Source organism: Globicephala melas, chromosome 15, assembly GCF_963455315.2.
Source record: "Globicephala melas chromosome 15, mGloMel1.2, whole genome shotgun sequence".
Lineage (NCBI taxonomy): Eukaryota > Metazoa > Chordata > Mammalia > Artiodactyla > Delphinidae > Globicephala > Globicephala melas.
In genome coordinates this window covers 55,293,620-55,311,424 of record NC_083328.1, presented here as the reverse complement: position 1 = coordinate 55,311,424, position 17,805 = coordinate 55,293,620, and the positions used below count along the sequence as shown (strand labels likewise).

Here is a 17,805-nt window from a genome sequence, read left to right as displayed (position 1 = left end):
CTAAAGCAATTAGAGAAAGAAGAACAAAAAAGCCCCCACAGTTAGCAGACGGGAAGAAATCAAAGAGCAGATCAGAAATAAACGAAAAAGAAATGAAGGAAATGATGGTAAAGATCAATAAAACTAAAAGATTGATCTTTGAGAAGATACAAAAAATTGACAAACCATTAGCCAGACTCATCAAGAAAGAAAGGGAGAAGACTCAAATCAATAGAATTAGAAATGAAAAAGGAGAAGTAACAACTGACATTGCAGAAATACAAAGGATCATAAGAGATTACCACAAGTAACTATATGCCAGTAAAATGGACAACCTGGAAGAAATGGATAAATTCATAGAAAAGCCCTACCTTCTGAGTCTGAACCAGGAAGAAATAGAAAATACAAACAGACCAGTCACAAGCACTGAAATTGAAACTGTGATTAAAAATCTTCCAACAAACAAAAGCTCAGGACCAGATGGCTTCACAGGCAAATTCTATCAAACATTTAGAGAAGAGCTAAAACCTATCCTCCCCAGACTCTTCCAAAATAGAGCAGAGGGAGGAACACTCCCAAATTCATTCTACAAGGCCACCATCACCCTGATACTGAAACCAGACAAAGATGTCACAAAAAAAGAAAACTACAGGCCAATATCATTGATGAACATAGATGCAAAAATCCTCAACAAAATACTAGCAAACAGAATCCAACAGCACGTTAAAAGGATCATACGCCATGATCAAGTGGGGTTCATCCCAGGAATTTAAGGATTCTTCAATATATGCAAATCAATCAATGTGATACACCATCTTAACAAACTGAAAGAGAAAAACCATATGATCATTGCAATAGATGCAGAAAAAGCTTTCAACAAAATTCACCACCAATTTATGATAAAAACCCTCCAGAAAATGGGCATACAGGGAACTTACCTCAACACAATACAGGCCATATATAACAAGCCCACAGCCAACATCGTTCTCAATGGTGAAAAACTGAAACCATTTCCTCTAAGATCAGGAACAAGACAAGGTTTCCCACTCTCACCACTATTATTCAACATAGTTTTGGAAGTTTTAGCCACAGAAATCAGAGAAGAAAAAGAAATAAAAGGAATCCAAATCGGAAAAGAAGAAGTAATATTGTCACTGTTTGCAGATGACATGATACTATACACAGAGAATCCTAAAGATACTACCAGAAAACTACTAGAGCTAATCAATGAATTTGGTAAAGTAGCAGGATATAAAATTAATGCACAGAAATATGTTGCATTCCTACACACTAATGATGAAAAACCTGAAAGAGAAATTAAGGAAACACTCCCATTTACTATTGCAACAAAAAGAATAAAATACCTAGGAATAACCCTACTTAAGGAGACAAAAGACCTGTATGCAGAAAACTATAAGACACTGATGAAAGAAATTAAAGATGATACAAACAGATGGAGAGATATACCATGTTCTTGGACTGGAAGCATCAACATTGTGAAAGTTGGTATACTACCCAAAGCAACCTACAGATTCAATGCAATCCCTATCAAACTACCAATGGCATTTTTCACAGAACTAGAAAAAAACTTTCACAATTTGTATGGAAACACAAAAAACCCAGAATGGCCAAAGCAATCTTGAGAACGAAAAATGGAGCTGGAGGAATTAGGCTCCCTGACTTCAGCCTATACTACAAAGCTACAGTAATCAAGACAGTATGGTACTGGCACAAAAACAGAAATATAGATCAATGGAACAGGATAGAAAGCCCAGAGATAAACCCACACTCATATGGTCACCTTATCTTTGATAAAGGAGACAAGAATATACAGTGGAGAAAAGACAGCCTCTTCAATAAGTGGTGCTGGGAAAACTGGGCAAGTACATGTAAAAGTATGAGATTAGAACACTCTCTAACACCATACACAAAAATAAGCTCAAAATGGATTAAAGACCTAAATGTAAGGCCAGACACTATCAAACTCTTAGAGGAAAACATAGGCAGAACACTCTATGACATAAATCACAACAAGATCATTTTTGATCCACCTCCTAGAGAAATGGAAATAAAAACAAAAATAAACAAATGGGACCTAATGAAACTCAAAGCTTTTGCACAGCAAAGGAAACCATAAACAAGACGATAAGACAACCCTCAGAATGGGAGAAAATATTTGCAAATGAAGCAACTGACAAATGATTAATCTCCAAAATTTACAAGAAGCTCATGCAGCTCAATATCAAAAAAACAAACAACCCAATCCAAAAATGGGTAGAAGACCTAAATAGACATTTCTCCAAAGAAGATATACAGATTTCCAGCAAACACATGAAAGAATGCTCAACATCATTAATCACTAGAGAAATGCAAATCAAAACTACAATGAGATATCATCTCACACCAGTCAGAATGGCCATCATCAAAAAATCTAGAAACAATAAATGCTGGAGAGGGTGTGGAGAAAAGGGATCACTCTTGCACTGCTGGTGGGAATGTAAATTGATACGGAGGTTCCTTAAAAAACTACAAATAGAACTACCATATGACCCAGCAATCCTACTACTGGGCATATACACTGAGAAAACCATAATTCAAAAAGAGTCATGTACCACAATGTTCATTGCAGCTCTATTTACAATAGCCTGGACATGAAAGCAACCTAAGTGTCCATCGACAGATGAATGGATAAAGAAGATGAGGCACAGATATACAATGGGATATTACTCAGCGATAAAATGAAATGAAACTGAGTTATTTGTAGTTAGGTGGATGGACCTAGAGTCTGTCATACAGAGTGAAGTAAGTCAGAAAGAGAAAAACAAATACCGTATGCCAACACCTATATATGGAATCTAAAAAAATGTGGCTCTGAAGAACGTAGGGGCAGGACAGGAATAAAGAGGCAGATATAGAGAATGGACCTGAGGACATGGGGGGCAGGTGGGGAAGGGAAGCTGTGACAAAGTGAGAGAGTAGCATTGACATATATACACTACCAAATGTAAAATAGATAGCTAGTGCGGTGGGATAGGAAGGGTGGGAGGGAGGCTCAAGAGGGAGGGGATATGGGGATATATGTATACGTATAGCTGATTCACTTTGTTATACAGCAGAAACTAACACAACATTGTAAAGCAATCATACTCCAATAAAGATGTTTAAAAAAATTCCAGAAGCATTAAACATTTAAATATAAAAAATTAAATAATAAAAATGAAGAGTGACAGCTTTCTTCCATTGTTGAGCCCTGATGGTGTGGTGGTGAAAAAGGAAGGCTAGAAGAAGGTGGAATCTGGGAGATGCCCTTCCACCAGGGAACTAAGGGTCTTGAGAAGTCTATTTTGCTGGAAAGTAGGCCTGTTATGGAGAACACTTTCAGCATATTTCAAAATGGTTACTTTCCTCTCTTCTGCCAGAGGTATGAGGTGTTGATTCTATGAAACCCAACTGCCACCAGATTCCTTATAAAGTTGATGGGGAAACTTCTGCTTATATCTTGGAAGTGGCCCATAAAGAACTCTGACAAAGAGCGTGTCTCTTTAATATGTTTTGAATAATTTCATCTTTTTGGTAGGTGTACTAAGAGTCTAGTTACTTACGTGGCTTTATTGGTGACACAACAATTTTAACAAAGCAAATAAAAACTGGTATAGAAATATAAAAAAAAAAAAATCAAGAGTGAAATCTTAGACTACACATGCAACCTAGGGGTGGGGAGATTATCATAACCAAAACAGGAAACACACTTTGCTCTGGAGACGCAGATAGATATAGTTAACTATATAAATATCAAAATTCTTTTTCCCAAATTTATTTGTCTATTGACTTTATTTCTAATATTTCTTGCCAAGAAACAGTAAGACAAATAAATTTGAAAAAATAATTGCAATACAGATAAAGAGTTAACTATCCATAGTATACAAAGAACTTTCACAATATAAAAGATAACCTAAAAGAAAAATGAGCAGATAATATGAACAGATAGTTCATAGAAGAGCATATTGATATGGCTGAGAAATATAAAAAAGCTTCTCAAACACATTACTGGTCAAGGAAATGCAAGTTAAAGTACAATGAGATATCGTTATATTTATTAGACTGAGAAAAATTAAAAGAAAAATAATATCATTGCTGGCAGAGATGGATGGATGAGGGTAAGGTATGCACATACTATGCTATTGGAAATAGAATTATTGTAGTTTTTGGAAAGCAATCTGTTTACATCCCTTAAAATTTAAAACACACTCTTTAGCCCAGCAATCTCACTCCTGGGAATATACTTTATCATTTGTTAAAACCTAGGTACTAAAATGATTATTGTAGCTATGTGTGATTGATAAAACTTGAAAATCCCAATATCCCTCAACTTTGAATAAACTACAGTGAATCCCCAGCTAGGAATATTATGAAACCATTAGGAAAAAATGAATTGGAGTGATGTCAGCTGACTTAGGGATTTCCGCAAGATATTGTTGAGAGAACAATGCAAGACGCAGAAAATTTTGTATAAGATGATCCATTTTTTTTGTAGAGAAAAGAATCACAAAACATGAATGAGTATGTGGGGTTGATGCATGTGTGTGTGAATATGTAGATAGAGATAGATATTTACATGGGTATATGAATACAGAGAAATGTATGAATGCTCGCTAACATGCGTGAGTAGAGCAGTGCTGAAGGACAGGCAGAGGAAGAAGAGAATGGAAGAGAAGCAGCAAACAGAAAAGATGGAAAGAAGTCTGCACTAAAAAGAAATTGGTGTGTAGAAGATCTTGTTTATGCTAAATTGTATCTCAATGCATAAAATATCAGGAAAAAAGAAAAGATAGATCTGTACGGTCCCATCTGTAGGAATTCTGATACTATATTTTAAAGTGAAAAAAGCCAGTTGTAAGGGCTTCCCTGGTGGCACAGTGGTTGAGAGTCTGCCTGCTGATGCAGGGGACACGGGTTCGTGCCCCGGTCTGGGAAGATCCCACATGTCGCGGAGCAGCTGGGCCCGTGAGCCATGGCCGCTGAGCCTGCGCGTCCGGAGCCTGTGCTCCGCAACGGGAGAAGCCACAACAGTGAGAGGCCCGCGTACTGCAAAAAAAAAAAAAAAAAAAAAGCCAGTTGTAGAGTATAGTATGCCACTATCCTATTTCAATAAAAACAAATAGGTATTGAAACTAACACAACATTGTAAATCAACTATACTCCAATATAAAATTTTTAAAAAAACCAAATAGGCAAGTACAACCCTTGTACAGTATACATGTATTTATGATTCTATGAGTTTGTTTAACAAGGAGAATACTGTGAAAGGATACACAGGGGGTAACAATGGTTACTGCACAGTGTGGAGGGGGATAGTTTTCACTTTTCACTTCTTTGTATTGATTGCACTGTTCCACTTGTCACAATAAGCATGTATTACTTTGATACCTTTAAAACATCAATAAAGAAAAAAAAACCCTGAAGTAATAATGGGTTTCTTTTTCTCTCCTTCTTTGTTCCTCCCTGAACATCTGGCTTGGAACATAGCCCAGTGCCCCACAAGCTGCCCCATCCTATCCACTTCACATGCAAGCGGACATCTGAGTCCCATAGGTAGAGGGAGTTGAGGTTACCTCCCACAAAAGTCCCCGGAGGTAGTCAAATGCAGGGAGTGTGTCTGGATATCTGTGAAGTTCTTGGAAAATTCTGGGCCACTTAAGAATTTGGCTGTTCTAGAGAACAGAGGAACTAAGGATGGAGCCCACAACTCTACTGATTGACACACCCAAGTCTCAGTTCTGGCCTGGCCAATCCTTCCAGTTAAAGCACCTACAATATGATTATAGCTCTATAAAAATATCTGTGTGTGCCTGCAAGGCCAGGAGAGAAATTGAGGAGGAATGAAACCTAGCTTGTTGAGGCTCTATATCTTAACTCCTATAGTCCTTTCTAATACTCTGGATGAGTATTACTTCCATTTTAAAGAGAAGAAAACAGAGGACCAGAGTTTAAGGAACATGCTAAAGCCTATACAGCTGGTCAGTTGTTAGGTTGAAGCTTGTGAATTGCTAGTCTAATTCTAGATTGTTTTCTCCTGCTCTCTTTTTTTTTATTGTGGTAAAATAAACATAATCTTTACCGTTGTAACCATTTTTAAGTGTACACTTCAGTGGCATTAAGTACATTCATATTGTTCCATCCACCTCCAGAACCTTTTCATCTTCCCGAACTGAAACACCACCTCCATTATCACTATTTTTTAAATATAACAGTCTTGAGATATAATTGACATACAATTCACCCATTTAAGGTATGTAATCCAACATTTTTTTAGCATATTCGTAGAGTTGTACAACTATGATCACAATAAATTTTAAAACATTTCCGTCACTCTCAAAAAAAACCCTGTACCCATTAGCGGTCACTCCCCAATTCCCCCAGCCCCTAATCTACTTTCTGTCTCTTTAGATTTGTCTATTCTGGACATTTCATGCAAATGGAATGATATGATAGGTGTCCTATAATTTTAGATTGTTTTTGATCTACAAAATCTCTAACAGTTAGGATGTAGTTTTTGGCTGCTACAACAGAGGCCCAAATAATAATGGTTTAAACAAGTGTATTTCTCACTCATGTCAATGTTTGGGCTGCTCTCTCTCATCAGTTTAGGCTCCTTCTTTCATATTCTCCTGCCCTCTCAGGTGTTGTCCTTGTGTAAATGGACCAAGTCAGTTGGCCACCACTTCTGCTTTTTAGTAATGGGAAGGAGAGGAGATGAGGGTAAACATCTACCCTTTAAGAACATAACCCTGAGGTTGCACATTTCAGCCTTGTTTACAGCTCACTGGCCAGAGTCTGGTCACATGATCACACTCAGCCTTACAAGCAAGGCTAAGAAGTATAGTCTTGTGCCCTTCTGAAATTCCATGACCATGGAAAAATGGGGGAATAGATCCTGGGGGAAACTTAGTGGTCCCTGCTACAGTGGGAAGAGGGCTTTCCAAAATTTGAGTGTGGATCCGTCTACCTGCAAAGCTCATCATCTTATCCTGAACCACATTAAAAATGGTTAGGATGCTACTTGAGGTGAAATATTTTTATTTTTCTCACAGTTTTCTATTGGGCAAGAAGCTCATTCCTAGGAGGACCTCTCTGAGGGTCATTCATCCTGCTTCAAACTCATTCCAACAATTTTCCCAAGGCCACAATGGATCACCTGCTGCCTAAGAGGTAAAACATAACAAATAAATGATATGTATGTGTTCATATATATATATTACACATGCACACACATACAGGTACATTTATAAGAGGCTCTCTGCTACCTGTGAATCTCCAAAGACAGTTGCTTCATAGGTGATACAAATTGGAAGTTTGAGGGTCAGCGTCTTCATAGGTTGGAAGGTTGGGACAGCAAGGGAAGAGAAGTTTTCTTGCCCCTTATGCCAGGCATGTGTCTGGAGATAGCACTGGCCCAATTCAGGCAAGGGCTGCCTTGGTGTGTGTGTTAGGGGGAAGGGAGTGACGAGAGGGTGGTCACTATAGACTTCTGGGCACTACTCAGTGGCAGATGCCTAAATCTCACCATCTGAGAGTCATTCCTCACCATGGTTATTTTTCCTCCCAAGGATGGAATGTTCTGGAAGATTTCATCCAACAAGCCATGTCATTTATTAGGCAAAACCTTCCTATACAGGACAAAAGGTGTATTAGCTTCAGCACTTTCATATTTTTACTGAGATATATTTGGCTACAACTGTTATTTTAATGTTAAGTACAATTTGAGGAAGTGCAATGTTTTATATTAGTATTAGAGGAGTACAGGGACTTTCCCATTTCTTAAACTCCAATATTGCTGAATACAATTATAATACAATTTTCACTACTCAGCCATAAAAGGGAATGGATGGACTTGGATGGTCTTATGCTAAGTGAAATAAGTCAAGTAGAGATAGACAAATACTATATGATATGTGGAATCTAAAAAATACAACAAACTAGTGAATATAACAAAAAAGCAGACTCACAGATATAGAGAACAAACTAGTGGTTAACCAGTGGGGAGAGGGAAGGGGGGAAGGGCAAAATAGGGTTAGGGGGTTAAGAGGTACAAACTATTAGGTATAAACTAAGCTACAGGGATAAATTGTATAATACAGAAAATATAGGCAATACTTACAATAACTGTAAATGGAGTATAACCTTTAAAAATTGTGAATCACTATACTGTACACCTTTAACATACAATATTGTACATCAACTACACTTCAATTAAAAATTGTAATACAGTTTTCATCCCTTTGAAAAAAGCATTTATATAAGTAATTTGTATTTAAAATAGTTAGAAAATACAGAAAAATAAAAAGATAGAAAAAAAGGAATAAATGTAACCTGTAACCCCACTTCCCAAAGATAATGATCAAAAGTTTTGGAGTATATTTTCATTTCTTTTAAGCACACATTCACATAAATATAAAGGTATTTGTAATAAAATTGAAATATGAGATATCTTTATTGCTGAATAAACAAGAGTCTGGTAAATGGATGCAGATGGAACCAAATTGAAGAAAAGTCCAAGGAGAGGCCAACTCAAAAGGCCTAAAGGATTTTAATTTCAAGTCATGGGCTTTGGGGGAAAAAGTAACTAATCAAATCCACCATAAGTCCTATTGCCGAACAAACAGAAATCTTCTTTAGTATAAACAGTCGGGAAAAAAGAAAATCACCAAGCACATGAAAAGATTCAATAGTCAAAAAAAGTGTCTATTCTGAAAGAAACATTTCCCAATGAAACAAACATATGACATGGGAGAAAACTTTTAAGCAAAGTTCCTAAGATACATTTTCAGTGGACTTGAGAGGTTATTGCATCTATGAAAAGATCGCATCATGGAAGATTGTGTTTTAATTTGAATTACCAATTACAAAGCCCAAATTTAAAAAGGGAATGCCCCCTAATAAACTACTGGATCTGGAAATTGAGATTTCATGGCTGTAAACATCACAAAAGGAGAGACCACATGCTGCCTGATGGAAGGACACACAATCACTTATAAAGTAGTGCTTCCCCCACCCCAGGCAAAGGAATATGTTTGGGGGGAATGCACTCAGCACCTCCTGCAGGAAACTACAGGACAAATAAATTGCTCAACAAAATAAACTTCAAGGAAGGAAGAGAGAAAGAAAGAGTGAGAGAGCAAGAGAGATGTATCAATCAATATCAATGGCAACGTGTGGACATTATGTGGATCTTGTCTCTAGCATTTATGAGACAACTGGAAATTTGAACACTGACTAAAAATTTATGATATTAAATAAACACTGCTAATTTTTTAAGATAATTGTTTGGTTTTTTAAAAACTATCTTTTAGGAACTTCCCTGGTGGTCCAGGGGTTAAGAATCTACCTTCTAATGCAGAGGACGCAGGTTCGATCCCTGGCTGGGGAATTAAGATCCCACATACCGTGGGGCAACTAAGCCTGCATGCCACAATGAGAGGGCCCGCGTGCTGCAACTACAGAGCCCATGCGCTCTGGAGCCCACGCGCCACAACTAGAGAGAAGCCTGAGCACCGAAATGAAGAGCCTGCACACCACAACGAAGAACCTGCATGCTGCAACTAAGATCCGATGCAGCCAAAATAAACCAATAAATAAATAGGAAGGAAATTTTTAAAAAACCTATCTTTTAGGGGTAACTACTGAAATGTTTATAAATGAAGTGAAATGTCTACGATTTGATCAAAACAATGGGGAAGGGAAAGTTGAGGTATGGAGACGAAACAAGAGTGGCCAGCTGTTGATACCCATTAAGCTGGATGATGGGCACATGGGGGGCTATTATGCTATTCTCTCTACTTTTGTGCATGTTTGAAAGTTACTAAAACAAATTGCTCAAAAATTGCGCTAGAAACATGAGCAAGAGGTTGGGTATTCCAGAAAATCAAGTCAGTGACTTAGATCATTGCACAGGAAATTCTCCCAGAACTTAGAGGAAATGGAAAAAGATAGAACGAGTGAAACTACATGAAACTTAGAGACGTGGGAGATGCAGTGTGAACATAAAATCAGAATTCCAGAAGAATGCACGAACAGAACCAACAGGGGACAAGCAATAAACTTCATTAAAGAACATGTCCATTATTGGTTTCTTCTCTAACTAACAAGTTATTTAGCAATATTTTATACATCCAAATACATAGAGATTTTAAAATTTATTAACTTCTAACATTGTGTATAGTTATGGAACATGTTCCATATGATTTCTATTTTTGAAAAAATTTTGAGGCTTGCTTTAGTGCCTAGAACACGAACAGCTTTTAGAAACATCCTTGAGTGCTTGTGAGGAATGTGTACTCTCTAATTGTTGGATGCAGAATTCTAAACATGCCCTTTGGTCACTTAACCTTGTTTAGCTTTTGTCTGCCTGACCTATCAAAGGGAAGTATTGGAACCTCCCACTGGCACGTGGACTTACCAATTTCTTCCTGTAGTTCTGTCCATTTACACTGCATAAGTTTTGAGGCTATCTGATTAGGTGCATGTGCTTAATATTGACTCCTCTTTGTAAATTGAACCTTCCTATCCTTTTTTTCTCCCCGCTTTTGTTTATGCTGTGCAGCTTGCAGGATCTTACTTCCCCGACCAGGGCTTGAACCCAGGCACACGGCAGTGAAAGCACTGAGTCCTAACCACCAGGGAACTCCCAGAACCTCCCTATCCTTAACAATTTTTTTTTTTGTCTTAGGATTTGTCTGAAAATAATATAATAGATGGTTAGTATTTGCCCCATGTGATTTTTCCCCCATTCTTTTACTTGCAATTTTGCACATCCTTATGTAAACCAGTCTCGTGTAAACAGTGCTTCTAAACATATCTGTGGTGAAGGAGCAATTGGTTTTTGTTTTTCCCAATCCATTATAGGTTAAGACTTTTGTAAAATATACCAAAAAATTAATTTCTAGAATTAGACATGCAAACTACAAGCCAGATATTTTAGTATTAGATTCCACACACATAAAACTATAAAACTTTTATAGTTTCTAAGCCACTATCAACTTCTGAACATAAGTTGCTCCAGCCTTCAACAATCACAGCCACACTTTTGAGCTCAGTGTTGTAAACAGCATATTATCAGGATTTTGTTCTGTTATCTGGCCTAACAAACTATCTTTTAATTGGCAAGTTTAGTCCATTTACAGTTAGGCTTGTTATAGTTGGTACATTTGGGCTTGTTTCTCTCATCTCTGTAAGTCTCCTCTCTTCTCCCATCACCAAGTTGATATGGCCTGGAATTATAATTTGAGCACATTATGGGTATTTTTTTCTTTCCTTTGGCCTTCACTACATTTTAATGACCAGGTGTTATATAGACTGTTTGTGTCCACCCAAATTCATCTGTTGAAACCTAATCCCCAGTGTGTTGGTATTAGGAGGTGGGGCCTTTGGGAGGTGATTAGGTCATGAGGTTGAAGCCCTCTCGAATGGGAGTAGTGCCCTCATAAAAGAGCCTCAAAGAGCTTGATCTTTTGCCCATTCCACCACGTAAAGACACAGAGAGAAGATGGCTATCTCCAAATCAGGTCCTCACCAGATACCGAATCTGCCATGCCAATATTTCTAGCCTCCAAAACTGTGAGAAATTTTTTGTTTCTAAGCCACCCAGTCTATGGTTCCCTGAGAGCTGCCATAAAGGACCAAGATGCAAGTTTACCCAGATCTTTACTGCTCACCTTTCCCTCAGTTATCTCGTACAGTACTTCCTAGGTTTGTTTTTCCTCATATTTAAGTACTTCATCCAAAGTATTTAAATGAGGGCCTTTGAGTGGCTAGACATAAAATTCTAAGTTCAAAGTTCTTTTTCTTCAGTCCTTAAAAATGTAACTCCACAAACAGGGCTGCTGTTGGAAAATCTGGTGTCCATGGGTTCCCAGCTTTAAAGGGCTTCGTTTTTGCTCATTCTCTCTGGAAGCTTTCAGAATTATTTTTGTCTTTGTCACTCTTAAGTTTTACTATCCAGCAGTGAAGATGAATGAACTACATCAGTTATGTACCAACATGAAAGAACCTCACAATGAGTAAAATGTGACAATACATACACCTTTTACATAATGTCCCAAAACACGCAAAACTAAACAGTAAATTTTTAGGGATGCATATATATGGCAAAATTGTGAGAAGAAAAGGATAAACCCAAATGGGGATGTACCAGGAGAGAGGCCCATGGGGTTGGGGGTGGCAGGGCCTTTAGTACTGAAATGTGCTGTTGTCCCAACTGGGGGTGAGAACATGGGTATTCTTTTTTAAATACCTCACATATATTTTCCGCATGTATATAGTGTAAGGTAAGACATTATCACCTTGTAACTGGATGCCTAGCAGTGGCTCATAGGTCAGGATACTGGGAACAGGAAGCAGCAGGTTGAACACCCTATGGGAGTGGCTGTGGTGGTCACTATGGCTGAAACTGCCAGAGACAAACCAGGGATAGAGATGGGGATGGAGGAGTTCTAAGTTTGTTCTAAATTAAGAAGCACACCAATTAAACACTTCTGGACTTGTCTTCATACCCCACCAGGAGCCATGCCTCTGATTGAATGAGCTGTCACTCACTGCCCTCAGGCTTGGCTCTGAGCTTTTTCTGGCACCAACACTTCAGCATTTCCTGTCCCAGCCTAAATAGTCGGCCTGAAGGGCCCAAGACTGCTCTGGAGCCTTTGATTCCACTGTGTGGACACGACAGCCTTTCTGGTCCCTAAAAGGTCTCCAGCCTCCAGATGTCACTAACTTACTAAGAGACTCATAATTTCACGCCGAAGTCCAGCATGAGTGCATCCTCTAACCAAGGTCTCCCTTCCCCCTTGGGCATCCTCCCAAGGAGCCCACCGTGGTTCTCTAGCTGTGGGGGCCAATGATACTTCAACAACTGCTTTCCTCCTTTGAGTCTTCAATGTATCTAACAAAGGTGAACTTGTTGAACTAAACTTTTTACTAGTCAAGTTTCCTCCCCTAAGTGATGACTTTTAAATAATGACAGGTTTCTTTAAAGACCAGCCAAAGAAGGTATGTGAACAGCAGAACTGTGTCCAGGAGAGCTTTTATTTGTACGGAACAGTTTTAAAAATACAGAATAAAATAGCTTTATCTCTACTATTATTCACAACATCTGGTCCAAATATTACATATTTTTAAAATACTTAAACGTTTAATGAAGCCATGTTAGAAAAACAATATGAAAATTCTTTTTAAAAACTCCATAAAATAATTAGACATCTCAAAAAACAACCCCACCCCAAATACCCTCAGTATGCAAAATAAAAAACAAACAAAAATCCCAGAAAGGTATATAGCCAAAGTCAGTCACAAAAACTTAAGGAAAATATAGGCATCCCCACTGTTTTAAGAACAGTCAGAAATTTATTAACATGTCAAACAAAGGTTGTTACGAACGAACAAAAAGGGTATTAACTTGACTGTCAGTAAGACGGCACCACTGGGAAGGGTGTCCTAAGTGTTGGGAAACACACCGAGCAATTCTAAGGAGGCTGGATGTTACTAGTGTAGAGTGAAGACGAGGCACAGTCAAGAACAGACTAAAAGGACAGGAATGTGTGGAGGCTGCTGAAAAGGGATCCTCTGCGCTAATGTGCTTCACAGGTCCATGGGCAGATGCTGAACGCAGGCAAAAACGGGCAATCTTCTTGCACTACTCCAGTTGTGACTGCGGGAGGGGTGGAGGGTGGGGGAGATCCTATTCTCTGTGTCAAAATCATAAGGGGACAGAGCACAACACGCATGGCATGTGAGGCCCCAGGTGTTTCCCTAAAGCCAACAGTGGCTCCCTGGGCCCTGTGAGAGCTCAGGCTGCCACCGTGTCCAGGGGGCACAGCTGGGTGAGCACACCAGGGGGCAGCAACAGTCATGCCAGGCCTGCTGCCTGCAGCTGAGCATCCACCCCAAGCCGTGGGGGTGAGTGTGCAGGATGCTGCCTTTCTTTGCGCCAGACAGGTTCTGATGAGGCTTCCGCCACAGCTCCTTGTTCGTCTCCTATCAGGCCTGACCACTTTTGTGGCATCGATATTATGGAAGATTATAGTTGCCAACTTCAAGTCTAAGTTGCTAGTACCAATATTTCAGCAGAGACATGAATTAAAGAAATAACAACTTAGCTCATGGTCATAAAATATATGCATGGGTAAATAAAGTATACACACATACGAAAGATTCATCAATGGAGAAATTCTATCATCACATGACATTGTCATGAAAATTATCATTCCCTCCCTGGAAAACTGTGACTATTATCCTGGGTAGAAATGTTATTTTACTATATGGAAATACTGTAATATTCATGCATAAACCAGGTTGTCATCATGAAAGTCAGTATTCTACAGTATGAAGCAAATCCTGTGTGTCAATCTGTTACCATGAAAACGGGAAACCATCAGGACCCATGGTTAAGCCACTTCCCTTGCCTTGATCAATCACAAGAAACTTACTACAATCTAACATTTGAAATCATCTTAAGAAAGATTCTGTACCAATGAATCTATGTTTAATTCCCTAGTGAGAATGAGAATGGAAATCGCCTACAAAGACTGGAGCCACTTCCCATTGTGAACCATTTAGATATTTTATCAAAACCAGTGGTGGGTTCGCCCTTGCCACCACAGTGATATTGCAGCATCTACTGTCCCATTTATAAGTTTCTACTTTCCACATCAGGATCACCAATGTAAATGTGAAAACGGTGGGTAGGTGTTCATTTGGGAATTGGAGGGTGAATGCCCTGCCCAAGGACATTCACATCCAAAATATCCTAAAACATTCTATTGGCCAAAGCATAGTGGGTATGTGGCCCCAGCAATGCAAGTGGGAGGTGCACAGGCACAGACCGTGCATGGCCACTGTGTCCCCCCAAACCTCCCCTTCAGGTGTGTGCTTAAACACAAGAAGCAGATGAATATATTTTTCTTTCAACTACAGACTCATTCTGTAGCATATCTGCTAGCCAGAGGACAGACTTCCTAATCTCCTGTCCCCTTCCCCCACCTTGGACAGAGAATCTAAGTTGGCCCCAATGGAACAAGAAAGGCAAAAACCCTCTTTTTCCAATAGGAGGTGTGGGCACAGGGCTTCTTTGCACATTTGAAGGCTTATGGAAAATATCGCCCCAGACCAGCAGATCTGAAACCTCTCAATAAGCCCAGCCCAGGAGAGTTTTCAGAAGGGAGAGGATTCCTAGACATCTGAAGCACATGCCCTGAGTGTTACCCACTGGGAGGGAAGATTCCTGGGTCAAGTTAAGCTGAAAGGAACTTGTTCCTGAATTACCAATGGTTCAGAGGCTTTCATTTGGATATTTGGTCCTTCTGCTCATCTAGAGAGCTAGAATACTGCAATCTCTGGGATGTTTTACAATTTTCCCCATTGTTCAGAGGAGAGAAATTGGAGATGCTGAGCAAAATACAAATAGAAGGAACTAAGCAACTAAGGGGACAACTAGGGCTGTCAGCCTCGAGGGCTTACCAAGTCAAACGGATGAAAATCATTTAACCAGTGTGCTTCTAAAGTAAATATGCACCAAATACACTTCAAAAAACCATACCATACAAATTTAAATTTAGAATCTAAGTTCTTTACTTAATCTGCAAGAAGGTCTTGGCAAAACAATGCAGTGGCTCTGAAGTGTTCTTGCCAGAATAGGCCTTAAAGCCCCAAACTTTACAGGAATCAAGGAGGCTGTAGTGACACAGTAATGCTGCCAAAGACATCCCAGTGTGGTAAGCTGAACCAGTTGCGGGCGCAGGAAGTTCGCCATGTGCTCACTGCCTGGTAAACAACCAGGTAAATACTTAAGAAGCACTACCTCAAGAAACGAGGTCACTCAGGATTTTTCTTTGATTGCAAATTTAAAGCCAAATTCAATAAAAGTCATTTTTATCAGAAACAATTTAATATTATTAATTAGAATTCAACAGAGGGGGCCTGCCAGCTGCTCTTCTTACTACCTTCAGCAATAACTTAAACAGGAAAGGCAGCATTTGGCCAGGGGATCTAATCTTCCCCTCTGCAAAATCAAAATCCAGTGGACATTCAACATGGCAACTCACAGAAAGTCTCCTTAAGCCTTAACTGCCAGATATGAATGGCAACACAACTGCAGTGATTAATTTACCAGGAGGCCGCACCATTCAATATGGCGGCTGTTTGTCACCTGCCCCAGCTTCCCTTCTTCACAAAACAAATTCACTATAACTTAACCCATGGTTTCTGGGCTCTGGTCCAGTAGTCAGTTTTGATAAATAGATTAAGCATTATGTATTTACACTTTCATGGTATCAAGCAATACAAAACACAACCGCAATAATGGTTACTGGCCTTTAAGAGCCAGGACAAGCTTCCCTGACGGTGTCTACAGCTTTACAAATGCTGGTTCCTTTCTTAATGGGGGATAGGAGGTGAGGAACAAGTAATAGGGATGTAAGGTAAGAGGGTCACATGGAAAAACACTGATTTCAAAAATCTATAGTCAATAACATTAAATAGGAATAAAATCTTGTAATAATAGATACACACAACAATAACTGACATCCACATGTCAGCAGAACCAAGACTCCCATAAACACCTGCTTGGTGCCCTCATGGGCACTCTATACCCGTCACACCAGCCAGGAGTGAGAAATGCCAGCTAGAGTGTCTCAGCTACTAGTAAACAAAAAGAGGCCAATATGAGATGTGCTGGCCCAGCTTGGGCCAGGGTGGCACCAAGAAAGTGTAGTTGAGAATCAGATACTGATTTCAAGGTACCTTCCCTTCCCGTCCAATCCCCCAATTTCCATTCTAATTATATCTGTACAGACTTTACCCATGCACAGATTTGGGGATAGGGTAAGCATGTCACTGTTTTCAACTGGCCAGCAGCCACCTCCTACAGGAGTATCAGGGAACACAGAATCTCATTTGACAATGCAAGGATACTGGTGTCCCTTGACCAGAGGAGGTCTTTGCAGGTGAAGGTCCTGGTGCTTCCAAGCACAGAAAGCCCCTGGACCCTGGAGGTGGCCTGTAAGAAAGCTAGCACAGGGTATTAGAAGGGGACTGAAAACAAGGAATCGCTGTGGGCTTTAAGCATCCACTCCCACGGGAGGACAGGAACTTCAAATTCAGTGACCACGGCCAGCAATGGATGCTCTCAAGGGCAAAGGGTCAAGGGCTTAAATAAAAAGATAGGTGAGACACCATATTAGACAGGATCACAACCCACAACAAAAAAGCTACTTGAAATCTGTCTTAGCTCTGGGGTGGACAATGTAAATGCAGATCTACAAACATATATGTTACTGCTTGTTACTCAGCAAGGAACTACAGGTTCATGCCTCACTGCGGCTGGGCCACAGGGCGAGCTACGGCTATACTGTGGCCTGCGAGTCTTCATCTGAACTCCGGCTGTTAGTGCTCTTCCTGAGGCCTTTCCATGTGTAACCTGCAAAGGTTGGGCTGATGGGTAAGTAGCTGAAACATCTGTATTTTTTAATAATGTTCATGCCAAATGGCAAGTCGTAGGATTCCATGCCATCAAGAGACTTGCTCCCTTTGCCCACGCCCTTCTTCCATTTCCTGATTCCCCTTTCCTCTGGAGTACCTGTGGAACACACACACACAACAAAACAAAAACAGAACAATGGAATGTTTAGTTAAATAGTTCTACCAAGAATTGAGATTCTCCACTGCTGCTGTCTCATAGATTGAAAGGAATGGGATGACACAAAGAACACTTGAGGAGTAGTTGATGCCCAATCCAGAAATCTAAGAATCACTAATCCCTCAAAAGAACCACTTCTCTCT

The 17,805-nt window shown here is 39.6% G+C and overlaps 1 protein-coding gene across 2 annotated transcripts in view; it reads right to left on the bottom strand.

Annotated features, from left to right (window-relative positions):
- Positions 1–13,037: 13,037 nt before the first annotated feature.
- Positions 13,038–17,805, bottom strand: part of SLC23A2 (solute carrier family 23 member 2) — a 151,353-nt gene continuing 146,585 nt past the window's right edge. For both annotated transcript variants that reach the window (XM_060284641.1, XM_030872615.3), the window contains exon 16: positions 13,038–17,602. In XM_060284641.1, the coding sequence (XP_060140624.1) occupies positions 17,370–17,602 (233 nt within the window). In that variant the 3' untranslated portion in view covers positions 13,038–17,369. The remainder of the gene's footprint in view (positions 17,603–17,805) is intronic.